Source organism: Macaca nemestrina, chromosome 4 (assembly GCF_043159975.1).
Source record: "Macaca nemestrina isolate mMacNem1 chromosome 4, mMacNem.hap1, whole genome shotgun sequence".
Lineage (NCBI taxonomy): Eukaryota > Metazoa > Chordata > Mammalia > Primates > Cercopithecidae > Macaca > Macaca nemestrina.
Window position 1 is genome coordinate 28,636,624 of NC_092128.1, and position 25,117 is coordinate 28,661,740.

The 25,117-nt window shown below is 44.3% G+C and overlaps 2 protein-coding genes across 13 annotated transcripts in view; one reads left to right on the top strand and one right to left on the bottom strand.

Annotated features, from left to right (window-relative positions):
- LOC105471383 (COPI coat complex subunit gamma 2) overlaps window positions 1–3,447 on the top strand; it is a 162,328-nt gene extending 158,881 nt beyond the window's left edge. For all 4 annotated transcript variants that reach the window (XM_011723830.2, XM_011723831.2, XM_011723832.3 and 1 more), the window contains 4 exons: window positions 1,326–1,423; window positions 2,160–2,298; window positions 2,601–2,699; window positions 3,170–3,447. In XM_011723830.2, coding sequence (XP_011722132.1) covers window positions 1,326–1,423; window positions 2,160–2,298; window positions 2,601–2,699; window positions 3,170–3,300 — 467 coding nt within the window. In that variant the 3' untranslated portion in view covers window positions 3,301–3,447. The remainder of the gene's footprint in view (window positions 1–1,325; window positions 1,424–2,159; window positions 2,299–2,600; window positions 2,700–3,169) is intronic.
- Window positions 3,448–4,578: 1,131 nt separating this feature from the next.
- Window positions 4,579–24,531, bottom strand: LOC105471382 (mesoderm specific transcript). Of its 9 annotated transcripts, XM_071094497.1 has the most exons (13): window positions 15,619–17,066; window positions 15,419–15,516; window positions 15,165–15,319; window positions 13,449–13,528; window positions 12,590–12,667; window positions 12,330–12,466; window positions 12,119–12,177; window positions 10,697–10,737; window positions 9,455–9,525; window positions 9,089–9,190; window positions 7,243–7,319; window positions 5,962–6,025; window positions 4,579–5,023 (listed from the first exon to the last, which is right to left on the bottom strand). In XM_071094497.1, the coding sequence occupies exons 3-13, from the start codon at window positions 15,316–15,318 to the stop codon at window positions 4,906–4,908; spliced, it is 981 nt and encodes a 326-aa protein (XP_070950598.1). In that variant the 5' UTR covers window position 15,319; window positions 15,419–15,516; window positions 15,619–17,066; the 3' UTR covers window positions 4,579–4,905. The 9 variants fall into 9 exon arrangements, with proteins under 9 accessions (XP_070950598.1, XP_011722129.1, XP_070950599.1 ...); XM_011723827.3 differs by lacking the exons at window positions 15,419–15,516; window positions 15,619–17,066 and adding an exon at window positions 24,299–24,531; XM_071094498.1 differs by lacking the exons at window positions 15,419–15,516; window positions 15,619–17,066 and adding an exon at window positions 24,175–24,193.
- Between the last annotated feature and the right edge of the window lie 586 nt (window positions 24,532–25,117).

A 25,117-nucleotide genomic window follows, 5' to 3' on the forward strand; every position in this document is an offset into this window, starting at 1 on the left:
ATGGACTTTCTGGCCTCTTTCCTTTTGCTTGTTTGTACATCTTCCTCTGCTTGCCCAAAGCTCTTTTGCATCTTTTGAGAGCCAATTAAACTACTGTGTCGTTTAACATTTTTTACAGTTTTCCCAGGCTGTTGGTTAATCCTGCACCTTCACATGGCACTCTCTTAAAACTTAAAGGATCTATGGCACTGAGTTGTAATGTCATAGATAGATCGCACACACACAGCCTCACACGCTTACTTAACTCCTAGACAGCTCCTAGAGACAGAGGTCATGTCTCAGTCATCTTTTTATCCAAGTGTCCGGCACATAAGCTTATACCTTTACATGTAATGTCAACATGTATTGACAGTCACTACATGTGTGGATGGATGAATGGATGGAATTTAAAGTCAAGACTGAGCAGATGGAAGTCTTATTACCCAACCTGTCATATATGGTCTTTATATCTGAGCCTGTTCTTTCCTCTCCTCGCCTATCCCCCAAATAACTTTTTAACTGCCCCAATATCTAATATTTTTGTACCTATAAGCTTTTTCCAGACCATAGATAAGATCCTAAATGCCTTTTCTTCATCCCTGCTTGCTAAGCCCCCTCCTTCAAACATTTCAGAAAATCCTGTCTTCTTTATAAAGACTTCACTTTCCAAAAATGTACCCCTACCTCCATTTCTTATTACTTAACACCACTTGTGTGAAAACATACAACTGCCCACTTGCTTTTCCATTTAAGACACTGACTTTACCAATAATAGAAACTCATTACTGACCTCCTCACTTTAGGCTGAAGGTTGACAGATAAAGCAAGTTCTGTCTGGTGATTTGTGGGCCCGCCATCAGTCCACAATCTAAAGATAGTATTGAGGTGCTGATGAGATTGGTCAATGTTAATCTGATGATCTGTATGCTTTTTTTACCATCTTTTTTTTTTTTTTTTTTTTTTCGGTCAGGTGCTACAGCAGTGGTTCACAAAATACTATTTTTCAACATTTAGGCCTCTTTGAGATAGGCATGGCAAAAAGCCCCCAAAAGGACCTCTCTGCTGCTTTCTTCATACCAATAGAGAAACAGTTTGCCCATGTTATCATTCCTGTACTGCTGTAACCCACAGCGTGGAATAGACTTTACATTCATGCTTTGTGAGACTGCCTTTCTGACCCGCTTGCAGGCTGCTTTTGAGAACCACTACCCTAGAAAACAGGGCATGTGTGTTTAACTGGAAAATGTGGAACACAATGCTGAGTACGGGTGGCACTTCCTAAGAAATGATGGAAACTTCTCGCTTGCACTGCCCACTGATGCAGGTTTGCCTGCCTTCTCCTCCAGTTGCAGGCACCTTTAGCTGCACCATGAAGTTTACAGTCCGGGACTGTGACCCTAACACTGGAGTTCCAGATGAGGATGGGTATGATGATGAGTATGTGGTGAGTCTTCCCAGCAGAGAGACTTTCTTTGACACCTTCGCAGCACTAAGTGACTTCTGCCTTGAGAGAACATTTTTCTAGGAGCATCTGACATAAACTTATGGGATTTCTATTCTTCTGAAACAGATGACAACTTAGGAGGACCTGGACTAACCCTTCTCTGTAACTGGACAGCATCAGGCCAGAGATAATTGAGATTTACCACTTCATCATTAAAACAAACTCACCCTTTTTTTTTCTTTATAATAGGGATAATTAAGAAATGAAAATAATTACATGATTTTCATTGAGATCAGTTTTATTTTAAATGATTTGGGGTCGGGGGTTGGTTTTGTTTTTTGGTTTTTTGTTTTTGTTTCAGCAACTGTTAGTTTATAGCCAGATCATGGATTAAAAAGCCTTCACAGAATGGAGGGAAAACTTTTAAAAATATCAACCTCTTAGTGAATGATCAGAGGGTACTGTGTGCCCAGAACTCAGTGGTCAAGTGTGGGTACAACATGACTACTCTGTACCTCAGGGCTACAGATGTTGATCTGAATTTGGCTCTTGCCAGATGTTCTGTTTTCTTGCTTTCCTTTGCTAAGGGCTCCAGCATTAGATTTATCCAGACTACAGAACTTAAACTATTTTGGTGGTAGAGTTTTCTCTAGGCTCCAGAGAACTATATTAATTCCTTTATCTTTGCCCTATAACAGAAAGGACTTTTCTTTACTGACTGCTTGTTACCCACTAGCTGGAAGATCTCGAAGTGACTGTGTCTGACCACATTCAGAAAGTACTGAAGCCTAACTTTGCTGCTGCTTGGGAAGAGGTGGGAGATACCTTTGAGAAAGAGGAAACCTTTGCCCTCAGTTCTACCAAAACCCTTGAAGGTGAGACCCATTTTGCTATCAGTATATTGCCTGATAGCAATATAACACCTAATAGGTATATTTGTTACTCCAGAAGAACTCCTTGTAAAAAAAAAAAAAAAAAAAACTTCATAAATCTCTTACTTAAAAGGCCAGCACCCTGTCTTCATCATCTAACTGATCAGCCATTTTCTAGTCCAAGTAGCCTCCCTCTACACATCACCAACAGCCCCTTCCACCCCAGCTCCCAGCATAGACTGGTGCAGAGGGAGATCCCTGTGCTTTACTTTCCTAATACTGTCTCATACATCTTCTCAACACAGAGGCTGTCAACAATATCATCACATTTCTGGGCATGCAGCCATGTGAGAGGTCCGATAAAGTACCTGAGAACAAGAATTCCCATTCGCTCTATCTGGCAGGTAAGAAGCTTCCATCAGATTTTCCTTCCATTTTCTTGCAAAGCTTAACAGGATATAGATGGGCATCTTACGCCTTGCTCTTGTCCCATCATCCCATTATATGAGCCACAACGTGAAACCCAGTCAAAATGAATAATTTGTTTTGCATGCTATTCTTAGTTATTCTTTTAAGATGTACATTTGACCTAAAACACTTAAATCTCTCCAACAGATACCAAGGCCACCACCAACATTCCTTTTGAGTACTCCAAATTGGTATTTTTGAATACCTTCTATGTATCTGGTTTCATGGGAATATAAAAAATATATATTTGGAATATATATTTGGAATTTATGCGTAGGATTCAATTTCCACAAATCTCTGGAAAACTAAACTAATAGAAAGGAGATGCAGGGAGAGCATGATAAATTTCATTATCCAGTGCTTGTTTTGGGTTCTTAATATGTTTTTCCTCACTTTTTTCTCTCAGGCATATTCAGAGGTGGCTGTGATTTATTGGTGAGGTCCAGGCTGGCCTTAGCCGATGGAGTGACCATGCAGGTGACTGTCAGAAGCAAAGAGAGAACACCTGTAGATGTTATCTTAGCTTCTGTTGGATAAAGGCTTACTGGACAAGAGGAAACTGATGTACACTTCACGGTCAGTGGGCTTTTAGGCTAGTGGCATCAGTTTCCCAGAATCACACTTTTGAAGATGAATGACTTTGGAGAAGCAAATTAAACATTTGGCCCTGAGCCAGCAGATCAAGCAGGTGTCTATCTTTGTGCATGGGTTGTTTTTTTTTTCTTTTTATTATACTTGGTCAGCTTTGGTACGATAGTGCAGCTTCAGGTGATCTTGAAAATCAAATACTATCCTATACTCCAGCTGCTTAACTTCATTTTATTCTTTAATTTAATGTGTACCTGAAAGCTCCTGGCAATGCTGGAAAATTTTTATCCCAGAGGGGTGGGGGTGAGGGGGAGGGGAAGCCAGAGTCCACTTTTGTCACAATTCATTTTTATTAATAGAAAATAAACACTTATTCCAGTTTCAAAGTTGTTATACTTGAAGTTGCTAATTTTAAAAAATGAATTTTAAATAATCACTTAATCCTGCTTTGACTAAGACAATGAAATGTGGCTTAAAAAAAAAAGTGTTCAGCACCATTTGCTCATAGGTCTTTCAGAGTTTGTTCTTAAAGTTTCTGGAACTTTCCTGTCTGTAAAGTATAGGAATGACTGAGCTACATTGGAAAGCCTCTCTGGGACAGGCAGTGGGGAGTTAAGCAGTCATCATAAAGGAATCAGTGTACATTCAGCATGGTGACTTGGACTACACAACAATCCCTTCCCCTCTACAGTAGCTCAAGAGAAACATGCTTCTAAGTACTGAGGTATGAGGAGTCTCAGACTGTTATCTGCTGTTCGAATTGGTCTTCCCAGCTAATAACAGTAAATATCTGGCACAGATGCTATTGGTCCTTAATGTCCTGTGATTTTAGGTAGTAGTTTGGATTTAGTTCAATTTATTCAGAAATCAAACATGTTTAATTAGCTTCACTATTCTGGCAGAGTAAGGGTATGCTGGTTTAGTGTCTTTATAAAATATATGTAATATATAGGTAAATCATAGTCTTAAATCAAATACCTAGAATACTATATTATTTAAACCAATATCTATTTTAACAAAATGTTTATAACTAAAAATAGATGATGAAACTAAATCCAAAGGTATGGCAAAGAGGACTCAGCTCTGTGTTGCTTAAAGAACTTTTAAAAGGCATGTGCCCATAACGTCATTCAAGGAGAGGGAAGGAGGCCCCTTCGCCTCCTCCTTACTATAGAATTCCTGTTGGGGCTGGGCCAGAAATGAGCACTTCTAAATATTTCAGAGAAATCCAAAGTGTTAAAAAGTATTTTATGCCAAAGAACGTCTTTCTGCATCAGTGAATAGTAATGCTCATCAGAATTTCCTAATAACACAAAAACAAAGCCAAGATACATTTGATCAGATGTCAAAGTAATGGGAGGTGGACTATTATGTCAACTTTAGTCAGAGCTCCTGCTGGCTTCTTCCTATACACTGTTCACCAATTTGAGTAGTGGACTTTGTGAGAGAATAATGTTTGATGGCCAGGACCTCTCTTGGGCATTTCTTCCTAAGTGGAATACACAACAGATAAGGGAGTAGGGGAGGTAATACAGGGAAGCTACTCTTTCCAGCTCAGAAGGAGTTGATGAAGCCCATATATGCATTCAAGAAGCCCATGGGATCCTCTAGCTGTGGATAGTGGCTAATGTGGTCATCCAGAATCGACACTGTGGACCGCGGCAGCGTTTTCCTAGTGGAAGAGAACAGCACGCAGGTGAACTTGAGGCTGGAGGAGGAGGGATGTAAGCCAGTGGGAAGCCCCAGTAAATGACCCTGTGGACACACTATACTGGAAGGAGCCACCAAAGAGCTTATTCACCTTCTACTCTGAAATTGTATCTTAGGCAGGTAAACTTGCCAATTCCATTTATACAAACTAGTTTTTAAATGTTCATAATCCAACAAGCAACAACTTGAAAATATAACACTTTTGCAACAATTGTCAAAGCAAGATGATTTTCAGCTCCTTAGAGAAGGATGAAGCATCAAACAAGTGGATCACACAGCAACTCACTGCCCAAGCAGAGATAACCAAGGATCTTCCCTTAATCCCAGGAGATGAGAGGGGGTATTTTATTTAAAATTATATGCAAGCTGTTTACTACTAGCTTGTATCCAGTAGGCCACAGGAAGGTATGGAACATTCTTATGTGACATAATCAATCAAGATTTCATACTCTGATACCTTCCAAGTAAGTACCTAGAGAGAATAGCAACCAATGAGAAGGCACTTTTCCACAATGAGCTCTTCTCAATCTCTCCTTGCCATCTGCTCAGCCTAAGTCAATGAAATGGCTTTACAATCGGACTAAAACAAACACTTTGTAGGATATATCCACTTTCAACCTTTGACTCACATGAGAGCTTTTTGTACACCAAGGAATATGTAGCAGTCATGACAGTGAAAACAGACTATGTATAAATCAAGAGAATGTATAACTGAATTTCTTGATATTACAATTATGTTAGAATAAGATTCCTCAACTCAATCCTTTTATTGTTTCCTGGATGAACAGCCAGTGAGGTTAGAGACAATGGCTAGAGCCAATAGCCCTCAACAGGTAATTCTGTTTACCACTGTCAGGATGAGATACTAACAAAACATAGACCTCTCTCAGGGAGACTCACCTGTACAGCTCCAAAAACTCTGGATAGGGATTTACAGGATCCAATGGCCCATAGATAAAATGAACTAGGAAAAAGAGAAAAGGAATGAAATACTTAACCGCTCTCACATCTGTTTTACTCCCACCCTAAAATTAACTCCTCTCCAAAAAGAAATGTTTTCTTCTCCCTTTTTTTATTTATAATAAGCAAGGTCTCTCTCTGTTGCTCAGGCTGGAGTGCAGTGGTGCAGTCATAGCTCACTGTAACCTCCAACTCATTGGCCCAAGCGATCCTCCCACCTCCGCGTCCTCAGTAGCTGAGACTTTATACAGGTGTGCACCACCACACTTGGCTAACTTTTAAATTTATCTGTAGAGAAAAATGTGCGCACTGTGTTGCCCAGAGTGGTGCCAAACTTCTGGGCTCAAGCAGTCCTCTCGCCTCAGCCTCCCAAAGAGCTAGGATTACAGACGTGAGCCGCCTCAGCCAGCCCAAGAAAATATTTTCTATAAATATTTTTTTCGTGTGATAGAAAACCTAGCTTGTTTTATTAGGTAACCTCTAAAGAGCAGCTAGGAATGCACCAGTTCATTCATTGGATACATCTCCTCCTATAGACAACCAACTGGTCCCTCATCCAACTCTCCTGCACCCTAGACCAAATGGAATATGCCCATCTTTCAACATTCTCTAAGTCCAGGATACTATCATTCTTTAAGTCTCTCTTCAGTTATAACAGACCTTTGACATTTGAAATCAACCGATAATTTCCTGAGCACTAATCACTATGTGTGAAACACTGTAATTTTCTTTTTAAATCTGTAAGAATGAAAAGACAAATAAGTACAAACCACCTATAGCCTCTTAATTAGTAATCCAAACAGCCTTCTGTCCGAGCAATTCAGCATGCAATGTGGCAGTCACTGACAATGCACACCACAGAAATCACTAATACCAACTACCTTTACAGTAATATCTCAGTTTTTTATATACTTCACTCTACACACAAACATCACTGTTCCAGATGTCATGAGTACAGCTGCTAGTAAAATAAAGGATACCCAGATAAATTTGAATTTCAGATGAAAAATGATTTCTTTTTGGTTTAAGTAGGTCCTAAATATTGTACAACACATACTTAAATACTAAAAAAGCATTTGTTGTTTATCTGAAATTCAAATTTAACTGGGTATCTTAACATTTTTATTTGCTAAATCTGGTAACCCTAATTGTATAAAGGAGTTGCAATCATTTTAACCCTATAGTCCTTCAGCTTCCTATCAATAATATAAAAATACTCACTGGGGATAGTTACAGAGGCAAGAGCTCCCACCCAGCGCCTTCTGAACTTCTTCCGCTGATTGATGTACTGTAAGAGACTATAGGACAGGTAAGTCAGCATGAGCAGAACAAGAAACCTTTACTGTTATAGGGATTCAAGGGCATGACAAGAGCCACAAGGAATACAAGATACAATTTCTTAATCCAGAAGCAGTTTAGCATTCCTGGAAATGTCCCACTTAATTTATCCATTTCTGTTAACCTCTAGAGTTAACCACCATGTAGCTCTAGTAGTGATTATGCCTACTATCAATATAAGAATTAGTGGTTTCGTGTATTTATTAAGCAGGGAATGACATCTAGGAAGGCTGATAGTTGGTTTGGATTTTATGTAACTAAAAAGCCCAGGTCTAAGGTTCCAATTTTGGCTTCACCACTACCTACCTCTCTGACTCAAATATATAACACAGATCTTTCAACTTGGTTTCCTCATTTGTTGGTTTGTTTGTTTTTTAAAAGACAAGGTCTCCCTATGTTACCCAGGCTGGAGTGCAGTGGTTATTCACAGGTGCAATTATAGCTCACTACAGCTATAACTCCTGGCCTCAAGAGATCCTCCCACCTCAGCCTCCCAAGTAGCTGGGAGTACAAACATGTGCCAAAGAACCTGGCTAGCCTCCTCATTTTTAAAATAAGAGGATTGAAACACATGATCTTCTGTGTTGACATCTACTTCTTTTTTTTTTTTTGAGATGGAGTCTCACTCTGTTGCCCAGGCTGAAATGCAGTGGCATGATCTCAGCTCACTGCAACCTCCGCTTCCTGGGCTCAAGCAATTCTTGTGCCTCAGTCTCCTGAGTAGCTGGAATTACAGACGTGCGCCACCACACCTGGCTAATTTTTGTATTTTTAGTAGAGACGGGGTTTCATCATGTTGGCCAGGCTGTTCTTGAACTCCTGACCTCAGGTGATCTGACCACCTTGGCCTCCCAAAGTGCTCAAATTACAGGTGTGAACCACTGCGCCCAGCCGACATCTACTTCAAAATTCTAAGTGTAGATGTTGATGAGCACAAGGCTTCATCTGACCACAGACAAAATGGAGAGAATTCCTCCTTCTCCAGCATAAGACACTACTGCCACATTTTAGAACTCATGTATTCTACTCATTCTGCCTGGCAACTCCAGGACAGTTATTTTTGTGAACCCTCAAATATCTCATCTTAGAAACAGTATATACTTTTTGAAAAGGAAAATATAAGATAATTTTGAAAGTCAGTCTTAATTATTCTTCAGTTTTTTAATACTAAAATGAAATGTTCAGGGATCCTATGGGGGTTAGGAGAGGGTGGGAGGATTGGCTGCCTCTAACACACAATTCCTAGCAAAGCCATCAGTAAAAACACTGGAAGCTACACTGACCCAGGTGGCTAGAAGACAGAGCCTTATCCCAAGTAGTTACAGCTATCACCACCTCTGGGTCCCCTATGAAAGCGGGTTTGGGTCTACCTTCTCATGTGAACCAAGGCATGGGAATTCTTTGTACAAGACAGAGGAGGATAAGTCTGCCCTCTCACTCCCTGTTGCTGCAGAAAGATAGGCAAAAGGTAGAGCCTTGTACCTTGAGGGAGGCACTAGGCTACTTTCACAACCATGATTCAATACTTTGAAGCATTTAATACTAACAAAAAGTCCAGTTTCACTCTATTTTCTATTTCTTTCTTCATATAGACCATGACTTTTTGGTTTGCCCCATAGGTCATCAGCCTTCCTGTGATAGGGAATAAGCCAGCAAGGAACAGAACAAGCAATCCCCACTCTCCACAAAAACGCTTCTCTGGAAACGAAAGCAAAGGGTAATTTCTTACCTGTCAATGACTAAGTTCCCGTCATTGTTGCGGATCCCTGCCCACATGTCCCACAGCTCACTCTCAGAGGGCCGAGTATACGGCCCAAAGACTGGGGTGAGACTGAAAGAGTCCAAAACGCAGGAAGATAAGTGTGAGGAGAACTCAGAATGTTCAATATGGCTGGAACCTCAGAGGCCATGCAGTCCCGGCCATCAGTCCGACCCATAGGTGATTTATGAATTCCTTCTACTTACTTCCCTGGCAAGCAGCCAACACCTTTGCTTTAAAATATCAAGCCCTAGGATTTGGCCCAGAATTGTAATGGCAGCAACTTTTCACAACATTGTTCCTAGGCCACAGTCAATATTTGACAGTGACACTTACCCTCGAGAGAACACGAAGAAGTTCATCAGTCGTGTGAGGATGGGTGACAGCACACCTCCGTCTTTGAGTAGCTGGAGGGGAATAAGTGGAAGTAAAGCTCAAGAATCCAGAGGAAGACCTTCACCTGGGCAAAGGGTTTTATATTAGGAACTAAATCTTTTTTTTTTTTTTTTTTTTTTGAGACGGAGTCTCACTCTGTCGCCTAGGCTGGAGTGCAGTGGCCCGATCTTGGCTCACTGCAAGCTCCGCCTCCCAGGTTCATGCCATTCTCCTGCCTCAGCCTCCTGAGTAGCTGGGACTACAGGCACCCGCCACCACGCCCGGCTAGTTTTTTGTATTTTTAGTAGAGACGGGGTTTCACCATGTTAGCCAGGATGGTCTCGATCTCCTGACCTCGTGATCCGCCCGCCTCGGCCTCCCAAAGTCCTGGGATTACAAGTGTGAGCCACCGTGCCCGGCAGGAACTAAATCTTTAGCCAAATCTCCTGCTACTGAATGGTTTGGTACTTGGCATTTTGTTTTGCCTACCCACATTCTTCTCTCAAGGAAGACAAATCTATTTCTAATTCCATCTAAGATTACTTTGCTACAATTCACTAAATCCCTAAAACTTTAACTCTGATATATTCAAGTTTAGAGTAGAATCCTAATTTCTTCAAACATCAGGCTTGGGACACAGATCTTTCCATAGCTGTTATTTCTCCAAATATTTGTTGATCTCTTATTCTTAGGATGTGTTTTGGGTTTATGTAGGGGCCACTGCCTCTGCTTTAGTTGCCTATGAAGGGAAAAACTAACTTCATTAAGATAAATTCCCGGCCGGGCGCGGTGGCTCAAGCCTGTAATCCCAGCACTTTAGGAGGCCGAGATGGGCGGATCGCAAGGTCAGGAGATCAAGACCATCCTGGCTAACCTGGTGAAACCCCGTCTCTACTAAAAAAAAATACAAAACACTAGCCGGGCGAGGTGGCGGGCGCCTGTAGTCCCAGCTACTTGGGAGGCTGAGGCAGGAGAATGGCGTGAACCCGGGAGGCGGAGCTTGCAGTGAGCTGAGATCCAGCCACTGCACTCCAGCCTGGGCGACAGAGCAAGACTCCGTCTTAAAAAAAAAAAAAAAAGATAAATTCCCAAGGAAGAGTATTGAACTACTGCCGATCACAGGAGCTACGGCCCTTAAAGGTCCCAGCATTATCTACGTCAGTGCAAATCCTCAAACTAAAGTCTGTTAGTGAAGTAGCCAACCTTTTGGAGAAGGAGTGGACGGTGAGTCTCAGGAAAGATACCTGTAGGAGAAGAGACTTATCTTAGTCATTTACCTACAGCTTTAATTTTTTTTTTTTTTTTTAATAGAGACGGGGTCTCACTGGTCTCAAGCTCAAGCAACCTCTTGCCTCAGTCTCCCAAAGTGCTGGGATTACAGGTGTAAGCCACCTCGCCCAGCCTACCTACATTAAGGTCAAAGGCAAGCCCGTTATCAGAAACTACCCACCCTATTCATCATCACCTCTGCAGCCTTTACTACCAAAACAATTACAAATAAAAATTTAATACTGTCATCTAATTACATCTCCAGGAATTATATGTTTAACTGGTCACAATAAATCCCACTGGAATTACTTTTCCCATCTTAAAGATTGTGAAACGGGGAGAAAATATATGGTCATCCAAAATGCTGATAACCAGGCTCTGACTCCCCTTAGCATTTCCGCCATCACTCAGAACACAAGGGTTAATGATTTGGACTGCAAGAATAAAACAAGAAGTTTTTAAATAAGTATAGGTCCTTTAAAAAACCTAGAGTTTTTCTTTTCCATTTCTCTTCAGAGTCAGTGGAAGAAAGCCATGAGCATAAGTGATAAAGGGAGAGACAGATTTCTCTCCCAGTCTGCTCTTAAGGCATTCAGGAGACATTTGGGTATTCATGGACTTGCAAGCTGGCTGCCCAGAAGGTCTAATCAGGGGTTCGGTATTTTCTAACTGAAACTTGGCAGTGCCAGTTAGGAGTTGGGGAGGCTCATACAGTGAAGTCCTCACTTAACATCAGGATAGGTTCTTAGAAACTTCGGCTTTAAGCAAAATGAGGTACGGCAGGTCCTTGAATAACATCCTTTCTTTAAAACACTGATGAGAAAAAAAATTGGTTCCATTATAACATTTTATTTAAAGTCACAGTTTCTAAGAACCCATTGATGACATTAAGTAAGGATTTTCTACACTAACACCGTAGTAGGATTAGAAACACTTGTGGCTTTTTTCTGTACCTTCAATCCTATACTCTCATAACCTATTGCAGTTGTCACAGATACGGCAGACAGCCTTTACCCTCCCCACTCCTGATACAGCTGTTCCTAGGTCCTCCACTAGATCCTGCTATCTAATGCACTGAAAAAGCACATATGACTATAATGCAGCATTTTACTGACTGTGTAAGTAAAGTCACTATCCTTTGTAATGCTGTTTGTTTATTTAAAAACATTCTGAGAAAGGGTCCGTAAATCCTGTCAGGCCACCAAAGGAGTTGATGGCACAGAAAAGGTAGAGATCTCATAGTTTTAATTATGTCTACTTGCAATATTATCAGATTACCATTTAGGTGCCGCTGTGGTATCTAACGATGGCCCTTCTAGACTACACCCACTTTCTACCTACCGCCAAGACATTTACCTCCATTTGACAGACAGAGACTCTTTATGGTAAGCCGACCAGATCGATTCTGCTTGTACCTAGAAGGGAGATGAGGAAACACACATGTAGCTGAGCAGACTTAAACCAGTGCACCTCTGAAGACAACTCCCAAGAGAGAAAAAGGATGCAAAGAGTCCAGAAACGATGTGCTCTCCTAGCATTATAAGCTGAAGTTTGAAGCTCCACTGACCTGTAGAGAAGCTCCTGAGCAACCGTATCTCCATAGTCATGAGAAAGAAGGTTGATCCTGCGGTTCTGGAGCCCCAGATGCCGCAAAAGTGCTTCCACGATGCTGGCCTGCTCAAATATGGAATAGTGATGTGGTCTCTGAGGAAAGGAAAGCCCACATACACAGGATGAAGTCGTGAGGACAGCTCTCTGTCAGCCGAACCCTCACAGTCTATGTCCGTCCCGACACCCCATCACCAGCCCCAGATAGGTGCCGCTTACCGGTTTGTCACTGAAGCCAAAGCCTAAGAAATCAAGGGCAATCACCCGATGAAACCTCAAGGTCAGACCTTCCCAAATCTACAAAAAAGAAAGGATGATTTGGGCTTTCTGCTCTTGCCCCTCCCTTTCACCAGACTCAACACAGGAGCTGCAGCCCTCTCTTGGCTTAACAGACTTCCATAAAGAGAAAACCCCATGAAACCACCACAGGTCCCACAGATGATCCTCTTGGAAAATGCTTTATTCCTGCTAATTAATCCCTGTTGAGGGAGGATAACTTGGCAGTGATTCCTTCCAGAGTGCCAAGGAGTTTATCATTCCCTTTCAGTATATAAGAAACAGTTCAACATTTAATATTTTTTAGAAGCAATTCAAATGTGCAAGAGCCTTCTAGTGCTGACAACAAAATCCTTTTATTTTAATTTTCATTATTTTAATAAAATTTTAAATTTTTATTTTAATTTTTATTTTAAAAAATTATTTTTTAAAAATAAATAAAAGGTTATTTTAATTTTTATTTAAAAAAAAAATTTTTTTGAGACAATAGTCTCGCTCTGTCACCCAGGCTGAAGTGCAGTGGTGCGATCTCGGCTCACTGCAACCTCTGCCTCCCGGGTTCAAGCGATTCTCCTGCCTCAGCCTCTCGAGTAGCTGAGATTACAGGCTTGTGCCACCATGCCTGGCTAATTTTTATATTTTTAGTAGAGATGGAGTTTCGCCATGTTGGCCTGGCTGGTCTCAAACTCCTGACCTCAGGTCATCTTCCCACCTCAGCCTCCCAAAGTGCTAGGATTTGAGCCACTGCGCCCGGCCGAGGCTTTTTAAGACATAGTAGGACCTAGAAGTCTGACTTCATTACCTTGTACCAATCGTAGCTGGATGTTGGAAAACCGTGTAAAAGCACAACTATCTCTGGACTTCCAACCACACCCACAGAGTCTAGGAAGAAGGAAAGTACAATCAATCAGGCCAAATCCCTATAAAAATAACCTCGAAGATGTTAAAATCTAAGTAATCTGATACAAAAGACAAGAAACTGACCAAATTGACATTAAAATGACACAATTCTTTTTAAAATGTAAGCTTACTGCGTTAGGTGAGAACAGGCCTTTTCTCCTTTTGATCTGTATATTAAAACACTGTAAAAATCATGCTATGTGAAAATACTTGAAGGCACCTGTTTACTCAACCTAGGTGTTTTTTTAAAAAGCATATCCCCATTTCTCCTTTTGTTTTGTAATATGCACATTTTTTCACGGTGAAAAGTAAAATTTCACAATTAAAAGCATATGATCCCAACACAAAAACTACAAATTATTTGTACTTTATCATGAATGGCCTCACAGAAATTCTCTAAGAGATAGCAACTATTCCCAAAGAACACCTTTAGCTTATCCTGTTTGCTCAGCACTTTTCATTCAGCAGGAGACCCAATCTAACATCAAAAACATAATAAAATTATTACAAAATCCTGTCAACTACAAAAAGGGCTTAATCAACATAAACATGAACTTTTTAAATGCATATGACAATACGGAAGCATTCAGCATCATCTAAATTAGGTAAACATTTAGACAATATTAACCTTGCTAATAGTATTGGATTAAAACTGGTATATTCATATACTGCCAGTGACATGAAACTTCGGTAATAAGGTTTTCAAAAATAATTTAGAAGCAGTTAAAAATTGTATATACTTTAGCCTAAGAGTTTTTTTCTTGAGAATCTGTGAAAATAAAATCATTCCATTTATACAAGTAGTATAGTTTGAAAATGTTAGGAAAAAATAAACTGTACAGACATGAAGCTTTTCCTTCAACATTAGTTTTTTAAAACAGTAAAACTGGAAATAACCCAACCCAACATAATGAAAATTGTATACTTACTTAATTGAATATAGCAAATGAGAGGAGGTCAGGAGCAATAATGAAAAACGGTTTATGACAAACATTTTTCGTTATTGCTCTTGACCCCCGCTCAAAATAAATCATTTCCAATCTGTTTCTCAGGTTCTTCACCTATAAAATGAGGTTAATGGCACCTATCTCCAAATGCTGTTATAAAGATTAAACAATGAAGGCTGAAAATATAATTCAGTGCCTGACATATGGTAATTACTTGATAAGTAGTGGTCATAATAATAATCATCACTAGCAAATTAATTTATATAATGGTATTAAGACTTAAATCACAGTTACACTACAAATAATCTACAGAAAACGGTAAAATGAAATCAGGGATGGTGAGGAGAGAACCAATGGTGGTTATGTCTATTAATATTTTATATATTACCTGACACTAAGGTTGCCCAATTAAAAAAAATAATATCAGAATACATATCAAGCTACAAAGAAAACTTATACTAAAAGGTAAGGTCTGCAGGTTGGAATCTCAGTCCCAACCCCCATTCTCCCAGCAGTTTTCTGCGCTTCTCTGCAACCTCACTACACAGAAAGAGAGAGATACTCTCCTCCATCATTAAGGAGCAACAAGAGACCAGCAGACACAAAATAAATACCTCAGCTGGGACTTACATGACCGATACACGCAGGTGTTCCAATAGTCCACTTCTTACCTTGGTAGAAGATACGCAGTCCCTTGTAAGTGAAAAACTTGCCTGAAGACTTCCATGAGTGAAGGGCAGGGGAGAGCTGAGGGGGTGGGATGTGCAGGTACGCAGCAAGCAGGGGCACGGCCAACAGCCCCACCTGGACCCACCACTCCCTCATCCTGTAGGAAAAGCAGAGACCCACTGTAAGCAGTCAGGTAACGTTGTACACTCATCTACAAACCAAAACCTGGTAAGATGGCGTGGGAGACTGCTATTACCAGCAATGATTACGTTGCCCTTCACATAGGCACAAAGCTGACCAAGACTATAATCGAACCTCTGTCTGCCATAGCACTCGCCGTATTTGTTCATCATTCTAATTTTAAGGAAAAAAAATACATTATTTCAACATACAATCTTCCGCCTCTGCTCCCCAACTTTAACCCCTTAGCCCCTACCCTTGTGGTCTTCCCAATACCTGCTGAAGAGGACTTTATATAAATAAAAGGGAGATGACTTAAATCCTGGACACTCTTTCGTTGACTTTTATCAAGGCTTCCTAGGAAAAAAATAACTTCTTATTTACTCCAAAAGCTCTACCATCTACCCACTAGCCCCCACGAGTAAAATGTTCAAAATATATATATGTGCTTTATCATGTCTTAAAAGAGTGTGTGTGTAGTAACTTATCACATGTCCTCAAGCAGAGAGTTGCTCCTGATTTTTAATGCATACTTATCAGCCCTCCTGCCTAAATGAAGCCCCATTTAGTACTCGTTTCTGGGTTTGGGCTGAGAAACTGCTCAGGGTAAACAGTCTGAAAGTAAGATAGCTGCGCTGGGTATTCCAACATAAGCAGCTTTGTTATGACCCTGAATATCTAATCTCTTGAGAGGTCAGGGCAGTAGATTATATTTCTGCTTTTCTTAGCAGACTCTTGAAGTTTCCATTTAATTTTCTAAGACGCTCCCCCACCCCCAGATAAGGCATAACTCATACCCAGCATGTGAGAATTGATTTTGTCTTTGGAAAAAGAGCACTGGTTGGTACACCCAACTGTCCCATGCCCAGGACTTCAAAGGCACAAGTCAGTTTATCCACATTGACAAGGAGTGCCAAACAGGAATTATAAACAGTTCTGTTTCAAGTCTATGACTTCTGATGGTCAACAGATCAAGAATTGTCAGTAGAATGGAAGTTCTCTCAAAACAGCCAGAATGGAAATAATACCCTCCAAAACTAAAATTAGAGTTGTCATAGAGCTAAAATAAATTAATTGCTAAAGCCCTGGGGGAAATGGCTTTCTGTTTATACACACATTCTTCCCTATTACCTGTAATCTACACGTTCACTAACTTCCTCAACTTACAAGATACTCCCCCCCCCACAAAATCCCCGATAGTTTTAGAGATAGAGATAGCTAGCTAAACTCTAAAACCAAACCTGTGGTTTTACAGTGGTAAAATAACCATGTTTCTTAAAGAATCTCAGCTCCCCAGCCTATTTTTTAGGCATTATTAGGGCAGTCATTTCCTTTTTTCTCCAAAGTACCTGTCCGTAAGACGGATAGAACAATTTGGGTCCTACTTGTCAAGGTAATACTAGAAATGGTTCAAAAAAAAGTGCCAGAACATGATAGTTATATCCCAGTTTTCACCCCACAACAATAGCAGGCTATATCCCAAATATCTCCTTGAAAGGTCAGATGACAAAAAGCATTAAGTTTTGATGATCAGTTGCCCAGCGCTATCTGTCCTTTACTTCAATGCATACATTTTCATGTGCGGATTTCATTACTCCTTTCCCCCAGTGCTTCTCATCGCGCTCCTCCACGGGGTTCCAGCAGCTGAATCTCTGCAGTGACTCAGCAGAGAGCCCCGGGAGGGGCGGCCAGAGCGGCAAATGGGGAGGCTTCCCCGCTGGCGCTTAGGGAAAATGGGGGTTAAAAATCGAGGCGATCGACCAACATACTCCACTCCTGGACACCCCCCTCCACACCCTCCTCCTCTTACTCCAAGAAAGCAAAGCGGCAACCTTTCAAGGAGCCGTTTCTTGTCTCATTACCTCAGTAAAAATGCCCCCATGACCTTTTAGGATTTTTAGAAGTGAAGCAGCCTAGCAGTCAGTAGGCGAAATGGGTTAAGCAAACATTTTTTGGCCAAAATCCCAATTATTTGATGAGCCATGAGCAGAGAAAATAAGCAAACTCCAGTAACAAACTTTCCAGAAATTTCTGGGCCTTGATTTCTTCATCTGGTAAACAGAAAAACACACTCCCGTAATAATATCACCCGACCTGCTGCCCACCTGATGGCGTCGCCGCAAAATGAATGAACCACTTTATAAACCCGCGAAACTAAGGCGAACAATCGCTGCGCAACATGACCGTTTGGTCACATCGCCGTTCTCACTCGCGCTTGTTACTGAAATCTGAAAAATACTTAAGTAGTCACTCTGCGGTGACTCCCGCCACCGTGGTACCTGGGTCTTGAAATCCTAAGGTGCACCGCGGCGATCTCGGCACTGCGATTATCTTGTTTTTGAAATTCTAAGGTGCGCCACAGAGATACTGGGGTTCTAAAAACTCTAAATCGCACCAGGACGATGCTAGGGTCTATCCTTTAGGTCGCACCACGGCAATGGCGGGGCTAAAAATCCTACATCGCACCAGGGCTCTTTGGGGGTCTAGAAATCCTAAATCGCGCCACGGTAATGGCGGGGTCTAAAAATCCTACATCGCACCAGGGCTTTGCCGGGATCTATAAATCCTAAATCGCGCCACGGCAAAGGCGGAGTCTAAGAATCCTGAATCGCACCAGAGGGAAGCCAGAGTCCAAATATCCTAAATCAAATCAGGGCGATGCTAGGGTTTAGAAATCCTAAATCATGCTGCAACAATGAGTATAAAAATCCTAAATCGCGCCAGGGTGATGCCAGGATCTAAAAATCCCAATTCGTATCAGGGTGAGACCAGGGTCATTATGGATCCCAAGTCATATCAAGATAACGCTGGGGTCCAGAAATCCTAAATCTCACCAAGGCAATCCCGGGGTCTAGAAATCCTAACCCAAAGAGGTCCCGCGCTCTGAACATTCCATTGCGTGCAGGAGTGACACCCCCTCCTCAAGTAGGCAGAGCGGGCGCGGAATGCGTGCCGCCTGTCGGTAGAGTTTTCGCCCGAAGGCAGCCCCGGCTCGAGCACGGGCAAGCAGTCCGCCACTCGCCCGCGCCCTAGTCCCAGGGCGGCCAGCCACACCCCCTCGTTCCCGCCGCACACCCACCTGCGGAGGCGATCTCGGCGCACCATGGCCGCGTTATCCCATGCCGCCCGCCGCAGCGTTGCAGAGCACCGGGCGCCGCGGAGCCCGCAGCTGTGCAGGGCCAGCCGGCAGCAGGGGCGCAGCCCGCAGCCCACAGCAGCGCAGGGCGGCGCCGCGCCCGGCAGCTACAGCCACTCTGGCGTGCGCTGCGGCACTGCGCTTGCGAGGCGCAGCTGCCGCAGAGGAGGTGCCGTGGTGTGCTGGTTGCCGCGGCAGCGCGGAGCGAGTGGGCACCGACTTTTAGAGCCCACCCGCGCCCCGCCCCTAGCCCGCCCATCGCCGCAGAACCCCTACCGCCTGCTACCCCGCTCGCCGCAGAGCCCCTCCCAGCCACTCTGCCACTGCCACGGCCACAGAGATGGGGTGCCCCTCTAACAGTGGCTCCTTTAGGGAGCACCTTCAGGGGTGTCGAGCCCCCTCCCCAAGACCCCGCTGCTCCCTCGTGAACCCCCAACCCTGAGCCCGAGATTCTGCTGCAGAAACCCTCCCCTGACGAGTTAAGGCCACGGGCAAAAACAGCAGACCCCTGAGAGCCCCAGCACTTTCCTTAGACCACCCACAAACCCCACAGGCCGCCCACAAGCCCCACAGAAGGATGGCCGCTCGACCTAAGGGGCAGCAGGGCTCGGGGGTGCCGGCCGTGGCGCTTGCTCCCGTCCCTCGTACTGAACCGTGAGAGGTGGCAAGCCACGAGGGCCCTACGCGCCCTAAGTCCCTAACTCCCGGTAACCACCAAGGGCACGAGCAAGCGGCTAGGGAGCGACAAGCTCTGCTGGACCCACCACCAAGCTAGTAAACAGATTCATGGTATGGCCACTTTGGCCAAAGTTGCACAAAGTCCGGTTTCTGCCACTCCAGCCACCGCCACCGCGCGGGGCAGGTTTCCTTTACAGCAGCGCGACGTGGTCGGCATGCCAGACTCCCGGCCACAGCAGCGCCCTCGCAGCCCCGCTCCCTGCATGAGCCAGTCCACGCTGCACAGAAGAGTGGGCACAATTAGGAGAGCAAAGCCCCCTTTATTTACGTAATATAGAATCACAGTGCAAGGGCTCAGTGGCACAAGAAAGAGGGAGGAATTTTTCTAACCATAATCCTTTAAAAGGCATCCCTTACGCCTTTGAAAAGTGTAGAGTATCACGAAGTGTCTGTGTTCATTTTCTGACCATAAACTGAAATACTGGCGAACGCACGCGGGGCGCAAGCTGGTGAGCGGGGCGGCCGGCCGGCCGGCCGGTGCCCGCTGCATCCAGAGGGGGCGCTGCAGGCCTCCCTTCGGTCGCGCACGGCCCAGGCCCTCCGCGACTCTGTAACTCTGCACCCGAAAGGTTCGGCGCTGGCCCGCAGGGCCTCCAACCCGTGACCGAGGGCGACCCACGGACACTGAGGAAACTACCGCCTATAAGCCTGTCATCAGAACCTGTGGCACAACACAGGTACACTTCTGCAGGGGTCTGGTTGCCCCCAGTAAACGCACTCATGAAACAAAAGCTGATTTAGCACCTACAGCGCGCTAAGAACCGGGGATGCGAAATAAATGAGAAATAGCCCCGGCCCGAGAGCAAGACGCAGGCCATCTGGAGGGGCAGACAGACAAGAACTGCCACTTTTTAAAATTTTCCTTGTAATTTCCTAGTGACGTTTGTGGCAGTTGACCCACTCCTTCCTAACATGTAAGGCCCTCAGAGGCCGAGCCCAAGTATTATTCGCCTTTTGTATCCCCAGAGCCCGCCACAGTGCTGGCCCCTAATAAATCCTGCTTGAATAAGTACAAGAATTTGAGGGCGCACAGGGGAGGAAGTAATTAAGGGGAGGGGGGAAGGGTGGTCTTGAATGATGAATAGACATTTACCAGAGAGACAAAGAACATTCCAGCCGGAGGGGACGGCTTTCGCAAAGCACTGGAGGCTCAGGGCCGCGCGTTTGCGGAAAACGGGAAGTCCTTTGAGCCGGGGCACCAACAGGCAAAAAATTAGGCTAGCAAGAGAATTTCATCGTAGGGAATTAGGAATTTGTTCTAGAGAAAATGAGAAGCCACAGATGGATTTAAACTCTTTATGGCCTTAATTGGTTACTTAACAAAATTTAAATTAGTCTCTTTACAAGTCAAAGATTACCTATTTTAATTATCCCTACCTTTTAAAGACTGAATTACTCTTCAAAATCTAAATCGGTTCTTCCAACAAGGTAAAGGCTTTCCTATTTTAATAATAACAATAACAAAAGCCTTTGCGTTATATATTTTTCATACTTATTGTTAATGGAACCTTTGAGTCCTACAAACAATTCCACACTTTCATTCTCACCAGGCCAGAAACACCAGCACCCAAGATGAAGGCAATTTTCTGTTTATGGACTGAGTGCCCCACAAAGGATCTTATTCTGAAGGCCATGGAACATATCTACCCACATGGCTCAAGTGGACAGCCTGGAGGATAAACAGTTTAAAGGCCCTGGGGGAAGCGGGGAGCACCAGGGAGAGCTCCCCAAGACAACAGGAATTCCAAGTCTGACACTCGGGAGAAATCCTCCCTTCAGACATTATTGATGTCTGGCCGAGTAATTAGGAAAAACTTCTTTGAAGGAGGGATTGAGGTTGAGATGGGCATGGAACCCAGATCTTAGGCAGAGAAAGCATATTCCTGTTTGGAAGAACCCTGAGTACAGAAGTCAGCTCAAAGATATCAGCTTGGCCCAACCAGGAATTTGCTGTCGGAAGTCTGAGAGAGAAAATGCTGGCCATAATCCCCCAGGAGCCAAAGAGTTAACGAATCTTCTAAATGTGCCTGATTTACTTCCAGAAAGGAGCTTCCTCCACAGGGGAAGAATTTGACCCAAGGTATAAAACACTCAGAGCCCTGAGAAAACACACAGCCACACATAAATTCAAAGCCTGCTCTGGCTTGCTCGAAGTTGCACCCTTTCAGTTCCTCCAGGCTGATGCTATCCTGGGCCATGCAGGGCATCTCATGCAGTAGTCTTCCCTCAGCCAGTGGCTTATCACACATTCTTGTCACATTCCAAGTCTAACACAGTTCCGCCTCACAATAAGACCTCAGATTTGTGCAAAAATTCATGTAGAAAGCTCTGCGTTTATTATCTCGCTGATTCACAACAGTGGTATGGGATCTGCAGGGACGGTACCACAGATTCAATAACCGTATTTTTCTAACCCCAGTTTGAGAACCATAATGTGACAAGTGCAGGATATTTATGGAGACAACAAGACACAACTGGGACTGCCACTTTCAAGAGCCATCATTGTAGATTCAAATCAACTAAAACACTTCATAATGGGAGAAACTTGGTTGAACAGAGGAGCACATGTTAACGAAGGGGTTTTGGTTGAGAAACTTACCGAATCAGTAGGACAGGACCCTAAAAAAGGCTACTGTGACTGTAGACTGAGGGGAAGTACCAAAAATAAGCTAATCCTACTCTATTCTGCTAATTAGAATTCACAGAAAGCATTTTATTCTGTTCTACAGAGCAGATAGATATTGAAACACAGAGACGAATAGGAATGTGTTCAGAGAAGATCAACTAAATGAATTGCAAATTGAAGGTGTAACAGCTCTTGTATTTTAAGCTCCTACCATGAGCATGGATCTTCACCCAACATATCCCTGATCCTCACAGTAGCCTGGCTAGACAAGTATTTTCACTCACAGATTTCAGAGAAAGATACGGCAGCTCGGAACGCTGAGTGTTAGGATGTGAAGGGGCTGGGAATTGAACGCAGATGTGCCTAGCTCCAAAGCTGGCCTTCTTTCCACTACTCCACACTGCCTCCCTGTTTGAAATAGCTGGGCATATTTAGTTTGAAGAAAAGAAGCCTTGTGGAGTAAGTAGAAGAAGGAAATGTGTTAGCGGTCCTCAAATATTTGTGGAAGCAGCATTAGACATTTTATTCTGTATGGCTCCAATGAGTGCAAATTGTAGAGAAACAGATGTCGATTCAACATAAAGAATTTTCCAACAGTAGGGGCTGTCTAGAGGGACTGGGTGGCTCGGCCATTCGGGGATGGAACAAATTCCCTGTCCACTGGCGGCTGGGTAACCCTGTGGCAGGTATGCAAGCTCTGCATATAAGACTGAATGAATGATTTGCAAGGTCTTTTCCCATCTGATGTAAAGTAAGGCTCCAAGATGAACTGGAACTTGGCCAAGTTGATCCTCTACTGAGGGGACAAATCCACAACTCAGTCTTCCCTAGTTATGTCCCTCAGCCCAGAGCCCTTGGTATGACATGCTGCTTCATACTGAGGGCAAAACAAATCAAAGACATTATCATCAATAAAATCACATCAACCTCGCTCTCAACCAAATTAACCAACATGGCCGGGCACAGTGGCTCACACCTGTAATCTCAGCACTTTGAGAGGCTGAAGCAGGCGGATCACTTCAGATCAGGAGTTTGAGACCAGCCTGGCCAACATGGTGAAACCCCATCTCTACCAAAAATACAAAAATTAGCCATGTGTGGTGGTGTGTGCCTGTAGTCCCAGCTACTTGGGAGGCTGAGGCAGGAGAATGGCTTGAGCCCCGGAGGTGGAGGTTGCAGTGAGATGAGATGCCGCCACTGCACTCCAGCCTGGGCGACAGAGCGAGACTTCATCTCAAAAACAAAACAAAACAAAAGCAAATTAACCAATATATCCCTGAAGCGACTGGTGTCTTCCTCTTCAGGCCCAATTTTGAGTAAAAGTCTTTGGCTGTAAAAAGCTCAAAAGATGAGTGGTAGACGAAGGAAGCAGTGGAACTGAATAACCTCTTACCCAAATAAGATGACCCTAAATGACAGATGGTTGTTTCTCCAGATGACAGTGGGCACCCCTAAACTATCTTCACACACCCTCTGCATTACTCCACACATCCCATTATCCCACAGCTGGTACTGCTTCACCAGGTACTCCTACCCCACTATCCCGCACCTAGAGGACATTTTATCCACTCAAACAGATAAACAGGCTGAAGGATTCTAATTAAGTAATAGAATCTTGCATTTTTATAGCTCTTTACCCTTTCACAGATATTATCTCATTTGTCCCTCACCACAGTCCCCTAAGGAAAATAGCTACTTTCTTTCAGGCAGGCAATTTCCTAGCTGCCTGGGGAGGCAAGGGCTCCAGCACAAGCACAGTCGGTCTTTCTCGCTTTTTTTTTTTTTTCTGTTACTACTTTCCCACCTTAGATTATGCCTCCAGCCAGAATTAGTCAACCAGGAGCAGGTGCTTCCGTTTTCCTCGATTGCTCTCCTCACCTCACCGGCTGTCCCCCTCCCCGAACCAGGCCTCCAGCCGCGCCACCACTGCCGCTCTCCGCCCTGGTGACCCCAGCGCCTGGATCTGCACCTGCAGCTCCGACCCCGAACGACCGCGCCCTCTACCACTCGGTCACACCCGTGTGCCTGCGACCTTCCCTACCTCCAAGGCTGGCTGTCCCCCAAGTGAGAAGGCGCAGCCTCCCAAGAAATCGCCCAGGAGGGCGGGTGGAGCCAGCTAATTAATGACTAAGCGGGGGTCAAGCCTCGGCGAGGGTTGTGTGACTTTTGTGTTCTCTACGACCCCGAGGTGCTGGGAGACGACGACCGAGGCTCTCGCCCACGTGGTCCTCTTGTGGGCCGGCGGCGGCGCACCTAGTGCGGGGACCCACGCGCCCCGGGAGCCCTCCCCTCGTCAGCACAGCCTCACGCCTCCTGGGCCACGCGCACTTACCTGCCCCCCAGGACTGGTGTGGCCCACGCACACAAGCCACACCCACCAAGGAGCGCTAGTCCCACTCCTGAAGCGGGCTGCTAGGGTGCATGGGGAGATCACTCCTTCCCCGCCCGCCTCTTACCTGATTCAGGTAAGACCTGGGCTACATGACTCCATGTTTGGGAGAACCCGTTGCGCATGCGCTTCCTGAGGCCAGAGGTTCTCGGCCTTCACCCTGTCCCCAGGGAGGACCCGACCACGAATACGCCGCGAATACGCGGCTCGGGGCTAGAGCGTCGCCAGGTCCGCGCACCAGCCCATCGCCCCCGAGCCCAGCATGTGCTGCCGCCTTCTCCCTGCCAGGCGTCAGCGCCACCTACCGCAAAGGGTATGAAATGGCAGGCCGTGGCTTCGACAATAGCCTAAGGCGTTGGATAAAGAGAGTAAAATTGTATTCGGCCTATTACTTTTACATAATAAAAGTGAAGGCCAAAGAAGTGACATTTTGCTAGTTATTAACTACGTAGAGATCTTTGGCGAGCCTTCTGTATTTCAGCCATGCCCCTGATTTCGTAATTACCCTTAAGATGCACAAGTCTCCATCGCCAGCCCTCCCTTTACCCGGTGCTCTAGAGCCTTATATTTGCCTGCTTTCTCCTGTTCACATGGCGAACATAGACATCTCATACTCAACAAGAGCTAGGTGAAATTCACTACCCTTTCTCTACCTCCTCTTTCCCACACTACAAACTGACCCCTGTCCTAAGAACTGATGCTTCCTTCTCTAGTCTCTATCTTGGTTAATGCACTTCCATCCACCCCTGTCTCCCACACACTGTCACCAACCCCTGTGGAACAGTGGAATGAGGCCAAGGGGTCGGGCACCTTTGGATACAGATCTCAACGAGTTCCCTCCTCCCCATCCCTTTCATCTTACCTCCCGAGGGTCTCTTGAATTCGT